At 60.5% G+C, this 7,269-nt stretch overlaps 2 protein-coding genes across 2 annotated transcripts in view; one reads left to right on the forward strand and one right to left on the reverse strand.

Annotated features, from left to right (window-relative positions):
• Window positions 1–3,899, forward strand: part of NUB1 (negative regulator of ubiquitin like proteins 1) — a 26,187-nt gene extending 22,288 nt beyond the window's left edge. The window contains exons 13-15 of the mRNA XM_077761163.1: window positions 1,234–1,329; window positions 1,920–2,096; window positions 2,490–3,899. Coding sequence (XP_077617289.1) covers window positions 1,234–1,329; window positions 1,920–2,096; window positions 2,490–2,669 — 453 coding nt within the window. The 3' untranslated portion in view covers window positions 2,670–3,899. The remainder of the gene's footprint in view (window positions 1–1,233; window positions 1,330–1,919; window positions 2,097–2,489) is intronic.
• A 1,870-nt stretch (window positions 3,900–5,769) lies between these two features.
• Window positions 5,770–7,269, reverse strand: part of WDR86 (WD repeat domain 86) — a gene marked incomplete at its 5' end in the record, with an annotated part of 18,424 nt that continues 16,924 nt past the window's right edge. The window contains one exon of the mRNA XM_077761577.1: window positions 5,770–5,916. Within this exon, the coding sequence (XP_077617703.1) occupies window positions 5,785–5,916 (132 nt within the window). The remainder of the gene's footprint in view (window positions 5,917–7,269) is intronic.

Consider the following 7,269-nt stretch of genomic DNA (forward strand, 5'->3'; position numbering starts at 1 on the left):
CTGCCAGGTGTGGTGCTCAGGGTCCGTTCTCATTCCCACCGGGCCAGAATGACAGACCCCACCACAGTGTCTGTCACTGTTCGGCAGAGCCCCCGGGCGGGACTCCGCATAAGGTTTCTGTTTGCGGCACCGTGAGTTGGCACTGACGTGCAGGAAGGGGCCTGTGATGAAAGCCTCAGTGTGGTTTTGTTTTCATTAAAACCTTTTATCTGAATATCGTCTTATTTCTTGGTTTAGTCAGTGCACACTGACCTCCGGGAGTCACAGCGTACTGGGGAGACGGAACACAGTAGAGTCCGGGCCCCGGGTGCCAGCACAGCCATGGGGGGCAGGGCTGCAGCCGCCCCGTGGGGGATCACGCCCATGGGGGCACCTCTCCGGCAGATGAGGGGCGCCTTGAGGGGAGCAGGAGCCCCGGGGAGCTGCCGGGGTTGCGCTCGCTGGAGGCGGGGGCGGTGGGGCCAGGCGTCACCTTGTTGGCCCTGCGGAGGAGTTCGTGCTGGGCGGGGCGGGCGGGGGGTGGCCGCCTGCCCTTGCCTTCCGCTCTCAAGACCTGTCCGTCCCGCAGCAGGCTGCACGAGTAGATGTTTACATGTAGAAATCTATAAATGAATGTGAGCATCCAGTTTGGCTTCCTGTGTCGGAGAGAGAGAAGAGGGGACCTTCCCGAGGTGCGCAGGACTGATGGGCCACAGTACGGCGAATGCCCCACCCTGCACGGGCATGTGCCGCCAGCCCGGAACATTCCCAGGGGGGTTTAAGGTTAAGAGTGAGCACTGACACGAAAACCAGGGGTCAAAACTGTGCTCTTCTCCTTGACGTTGGAAATCTAGCTCATGACAGTTTCCAAAGAGAAATGACGCCGGTCAGCCGCGAACTGCCTGAGGAGCGCTGGTGTGCGGAGCCCAGCACAGCGGCTGTGTCTTCCCACCCGCTCTCCCGTCCCTTCCCGCCTCCTCATCAGGGACCTCCTGCCCGGCTAGTCCTGCTCATCTTTCCCGATGTTCCTTCAGCAGGAAGCCTTTGATCCCCAGCAGCCCCGCCCCGCGTCCGGGCCCCCTTTCCCTGCTTCCTCGGCAGCTTGGCGGGGTCCCACTGCTGGTCCCACGGCAGCTCCCCGGCCTCGTGTGCTGGTGTGTCCTCTGGCCGTGTCTGCCCGGTGCACAACAGGGGCTTAGTCTGCCTACGCGAGCAGGCGTCCGTGATGAATACGGGGTGTCCCTGTGCTTTCAGATTCTTCTCAGCAATCCTCACATGTGGTGGTTGAACGATTTAGATCCTGAAACCAACAACCATCGGGAAAGTCCTTCCCAGGAACACATCGACCAAGTGAGTGAGAACGTAGCTGCGCCCCTCCGGCTGCACAGCCCTGCAGGGGGCTCCTTGGGGGGACGGGGCTCGAGGCGGGACGCAGGCCCACCCAGGGAGGCTGGCCAGGCGGCGGCAGTTGCAGTGGGTGGAGTTGGGAGCGGAGGGCATTTCCTCCGAGGGTAGGCTTTTCTCCCGCGCGTATGGTACTTCACACACCGACTACGCCGCCTGCAGCCCGTTTCTCTGCCTGTGACCTGAACAGATGTCCCCGTGGCGACTCTGGCCACGCTGCCCCTGCCCTGCTAGTACGCCCAGTGTTTGGCACTGCCTGCCAGGTGGCCCACAAGCTCGCCGCCTTTCTGAGGCGCCTGCGCACTGGTGCGTTTGCCCCAGGTCTTCCTCGGTCCCTTCCAGCCGGCCTCGTGTGCACACTGGTGCTGAGGAGGGGCGCGCACAGTAGGGCCAGTGCCGTGCGCGCTGTGGGTTTAGACCGGTGTTCCCTCTCAGGCTGTCCCAGCTGGGCGGGGGGCCAGTCAGGAGCATCGGGCGGGTGTCGGCTCCGTGAGGCCCAGACCGGCGGCCACCACCTCCCCCGCGCTCTCCCTTAGCTTGTCTACATGGGCTTTGATGCGGTGGCAGCCGACACAGCGCTGAGGGTGTTCAGGGGGAACGTCCAGCTGGCGGCTCAGACCCTTGCCCACAACGGAGGAAGCCTCCCTCCCGACCTGCAGCTCGCGGCCGAAGACTCCTCGCCGACCCCGTCCACGTCCCCTTCGGATTCCGCAGGTAGGTCTGAGGTCTCCCATGACCACTTGGGTGCGGCCTGCTAACCGGAACCTGATGGGGGAGGGGTGTGCGGGGGCTGATGTGACCCCCACAGCCCCCCTCCCAGGGCACAGGCCCTGGTCCCTCTGTGGGCTGCCTGGAGGGCACGGCCAGGCTTGGTGGAGGTTGCCGTGGGTCCCATCCAGCCTTCTGTGGCATTTTCTTCTCTTTCTGTTCTCTCCCTCACCTCGCTTCACCTCACCCATCCCTGCACCCCTCCGCTGCCCCTCACCTCGCCCATTCCTGCACCCCTCCACCACCCCTCACCCCGCCCATCCCTGCACCCCTCTCCTTGCCCATCCCCTCTCCCTCCACCGCCCCTCACCCCGCCCATCCCCACTCCCTCCACTGCTGGTGCCTCTAGTGCCTCAACAGATGAAGATATGGAGACAGAGGCTGTCAATGAGATACTGGAAGATATTCCAGAACACGAAGAAGATTATCTTGACTCAACTCTGGAAGATGAAGAAATTATTATTGCAGAGTACTTATCCTATGTAGAAAATATAAAGTCGGCAACAAAAGCGGAATAATGGGCAGAAACAAGCACTGAGTTTCTGCTTATAAATTCTATCATTATGAAAAGTCGAATGCAGGCCTTCTTTTTTTTCCTTATTTTCATCTGATTTTGCTCCAAGAGTGCTTCCTACTTGGGCAGAGGAGGGGCGGGGGCCGGGAAGGGCCAGCCTGGAAGGTGAGAGGAGACTGGGGGGTAGGGAGGGGGCGGGGTGCTGGTCCCCAGGGCTGATCTCGGGGAAGGAGCCGCCTCTGGCCCAAGCTTGTGCTTCCCGCTGCCCTCACATTCTGCAGCCCTGACACTGTCTTGCCTACTCGGTTTCTTTTTACCCGGAGGTGGGAAGGGCACTTAGTTCCGGAGAACAGGGTGGCCCCTGGGAAGGTCTCCAGGAAGAGCTAACGGGAGGGAAAGCGTCCAGAGCCATCTCCATTTTGCCCGGCCCTCCTGCCCTCCTCAGCTCCCCGCTGATCCTTCTCCCCATCGGGCGGCTCTGCTTTCCAGCTTCAGCCTCAGCGCCCCTTCCCCAAAACGTCCTTCAAATCTTCATTCCCAGCGCCCTGGGGGCCTAGAGAGGAGGCCGCAACACAGTAGCAGCCACACCGGATTGTGGCAGATGGAAATCCGCACTCTGCTCTTAGTTTAGTAAAATGCGCACTTGCAGTTCAAGGTTGAAGTTGAGAATTTATAGATGGACACAATTCTTCTTTATAAAAATAAAATCTTTTATTAAACGGAAAAGTCTTTAAATGCTGACCAAAGCAACTTGTTTGTAATTAGCATTTTCAGATGCTGTGTGTCACGTTAACCTCGCTGCTGGCTGAGATGCCTGTCAGAGACTGTTAGGGTCTCTTTTCTCCAGGGTGGTGGGTTTCGTTGGTAGATCTGCGACACAGGACTGTTTCTGAAGATGCGTAGTTGGCGTCTCACTGCGCCGCGCATTCGCCGGTAGTCGTGGAGGAGAGGAAAAGCTGGTCCAGCACCAGGATGCAGCCGGCAGCAGCCATGCGGCGACTCACATGCCACGTGTGTTCCTGCCCCTCTCCTGCCCCTCCGGAAGTCTCTGGAAACGCCTGTGACCGAGGACAGACGGGTCACCTCACCGCCATCGACGGGCTGGTGGAACTGCTGCTTCTTCACCAATCACGTTCGCAAAGCTCGGACAGCCGTCCAGGTTGGGTGGGTGGGAATCTTTTGTGTCATTCTTTTCAAACAGATGGTACACATGGAAATAAAAGGTGAAAACGTATTCGAAACTTGTCGGCCTAACTTTGCAATAAGTTGCTCAAACTCCCCCCTAAACTGCCCTACGTGCTGCAGACGTCTGGGCGGCTGGAGCTTCCCTGAGATTCGAGGTGTTTGCCGCCACTTAGGTCTGAAGAAATCAAAAGCAACATCGATGTCTTCTAAAAGATGGACCTGCCCAGAGCAGGGCTGGGGCTGGTGGTGGGGAAGACGAAGCAGGAGGGAGGGGAGCTTGTGCTGTCTGCGTCGAGTGGCCGACAACCAAGATGAGGGGGTCTCTCGCCCTCGATTGTGACCATGTCTTACCCGGATTTTGGGTCTGAATTGTGGCTTTTGGCCAACTGGTTACCGTCCTGGCCTTGGCCACACATGGCTTCTAGCTTCCCAGATGCTCTTTCAATGGTCAGAAACAGGCTAGGGAAGCAGAGCCACGCTGGCAGGGCTGGGACCTGGCTTCACTTTCTCACGAAGAGATGCAGAAAAGNGTCAAAAGCAACATCGATGTCTTCTAAAAGATGGACCTGTCCAGAGCAGGGCTGGGGCTGACGGTGGGGAAGAGCGCCCAGAGCAGGGCTGGGGCTGACGGTGGGGAAGACAAAGCAGGAGGGAGGGGAGCTTGTGCTGTCTGCGTCAAGTGGCCGACAACCAAGCTGAGGGGGTCTCTCGCCCTCGATTGTGACCATGTCTTACCCGGATTTTGGGTCTGAATTGTGGCTTTTGGCCAACTGGTTACCGTCCTGGCCTTGGCCACACATGGCTTCTAGCTTCCCAGATGCTCTTTCAATGGTCAGAAACAGGCTAGGGAAGCAGAGCCACGCTGGCAGGGCTGGGACCTGGCTTCACTTTCTCACGAAGAGATGCAGAAAAGCCAGTTCTCGAGTGAGGGACCGTCCTGGGTACACCCCACGTAAGGAGGGTGGCCCATCTGGAACCGGGGGGCAGGGTCTGGTCCTGGCTCTGCCTCCAGATGGTATGTGAAACTAGACCGACAGTGCCTGAGTGCCACTCCCTGCTCTGGAGCGCAAGCAAAGCAGCCAAGGGCATCTGTGATAAAAATTTGTCCCCAAGTCACCAGGAGTGTGGTGAGGCTGGCAGAGTCACAGAAGAGGTGGGCTTTGGAGGGGCTCTCCTGGGAGAGTCAGAGAAGGGAGAACATTCCAGACCTGGGATGAGTGAGGAGGTAGCACAGGCCAAGTGTGCCATATTCATGAGGTCACAGCCGTTCTAGACCCACCAGAGGGTGGACTGGTAGCAGAGAACGAGGTTGGAAGCGCCCTGAACGGCAGGCAGGGGGCCGAGATTTGAGGGGTCGGATACCCAGGCCATTAGAGGTTCGAGGACTCCGGGCAGGAGCAGGTTGCAGGCGCACGTAAGGTAAACGCGCTGCGCTCACCACATCCCGCTCATCCTTCTGTGAAATTCCACCTGCCCTTGGCTTTGGTGATCCCTCCGTGGCCTGTCCCTGTGTCCCGCCCCTGTGTCCCTGAGTACTTCCGTCCTTCCTCCCCTATCCAACATTATTTATCAAAGGCAGAGAATACCTGGTTATCTGGTCTTTACATCCTCAACATCTAGCCAAACTGTGATGGAGAAACACAAATTCCTCAAGTATATTCCGCGACGTAAATCCAAGCCGGCCGCGTTCCACTCCCTGCTCTCTCCCGGAGAGGCGGGCGGGAGAACAAAACCGCAGCCGCTCCTGTTTTCCAGTCTGCACCCAGGGGCGGTTTCTCTGCGGATATCACAGCTTGTGTGCTTCAGTCTCTGCTACAGATGGACAGGACGGGGGAGCGTGGGATGGGACCCGAGACGACGCAGGAGCGAAAGCTGTAGACACGGGAACACGGCACCGGCTGTGTGCATCGCGGGTGACTCGAGCCGCCTCTCCGTCAGCAGCGTAGGGACACTGGCACAGGCGCCGGAGGTGGTTCCCCTGCCCTCCCTGAAATGCACCTCAGCTCCCTGGGAGGCTCCCGTGGCGGGCATGCCCCGCAGCCACAGCTGTGGGCACCAGAGGACTGCTACGGAGTGAGGGCCAGACTCAGCGGGCGGCAGGCGCGGAGCCCACGCTCCTACTGTGGGCTCTGAGTCCCACCCACAGAACACCCAACGCTGCTGCATGTTCTCAAGGGCAAGGCTGTTTTCCTGCGGAGCCTCCTGGGCTCCCAGGGCTTGGGGGTGTGGCCTAGAGCATAATCATAAAGGTAGGGGCCCTTCCTCCTGCACACCCACGCATGGGACCCGGACCTGTACGCCCCGGGGAGCATGCATCCTGTGTCCTGCAGCACATCTTGCTGATAATACACCTCTTGCATTAACACGACGGAGTGCCCGCACCTCTGCGTGGAGGGATGCCGCTGCACGAAGGCGGCTTCTGTCCCCCGGCGAGAGGTTGAGCTCTCAACCACAGACACCGCCAGGCAGCATCTGCTGCACCAGGGACCCGCCAGGGCCCGGAACAGCGAGCACTGTGGACACGGAGAGCAGGCACCAGCCACAGGCTGGCGCAGCGGCCCCTTCAGGTGATGAGAAGCCTGGACCACTCTCCCCCTTACACCCCTCCCGCCAAGAGCTGCAGGTGCGTCCCGAGTGATGCTCCAGCCCTCACCACGCAGAGCAGTGAGCAGCTCCCGCACGCGGGGCCGGGGGCTACTGCCTCAGGCTTTCTACTCCACACCGGAGGGAAGAGGCCCTCCTCCATTCAGGCAGAGTTGGGAGCTCCAAAGCAGGGGTGACGCAGCCCCGTTGCCACCTGCACAGGCCAAAGGGCCGGGTCCTTGCTCCCTGGCCTCTCCCCGCACGAGTGACCCCGTAGGGGCCATCAGGCCGCAGCCCCTCACTTCGCCCCGAGGAGGGGCAGGCCCAGGCCGGCTGAGCCCCCCTGGTTCTGGTAACCCCCTCCTCCCTCCGAGAGGCAGCTGAGAGCCTGGAGAACAAAAGACACATTCCCGGGCACTTTGAAAGACATATATTTCGGTTTTTCACTAGTGCCAAGACTAATTTGCCAAACTAATGACAACTGCGGCTCAATGGCGTTTTGAAGAAATCCCCGTCTCCTCCCAGGAAAGGCTTGGCTTCTAGGGACCTCTGCGGGGCCGCAGACCCTGGGTCGGGAGGGTCCCCCGGGCCAGAGGTGCAGACCTGAGTGCGGGGGGCCACTCGGCCGCGGGGGGCGCGGTGAGGGTCAGGCCGGAGGGGGTGGGGACGGAGCCTCTGTGCCCGAGGACGAGCACGGTCCCCCTCCACGGGACGGGGCTTCACAAGTCCACGGACACAAAGGACGGGCAGCGCCCACTGCCCGGGTCGCGGGCGGGGGTCCGTTGGTCCGCCGGCGGAGGGGGGGTCTCAGGCCCCCTGCAGGGGAGCGGCGGCGC

Source organism: Crocuta crocuta, unplaced genomic scaffold, assembly GCF_008692635.1.
Source record: "Crocuta crocuta isolate KB4526 unplaced genomic scaffold, BGI_CrCroc_1.0 scaffold408, whole genome shotgun sequence".
In the NCBI taxonomy this organism is placed as follows: domain Eukaryota; kingdom Metazoa; phylum Chordata; class Mammalia; order Carnivora; family Hyaenidae; genus Crocuta; species Crocuta crocuta.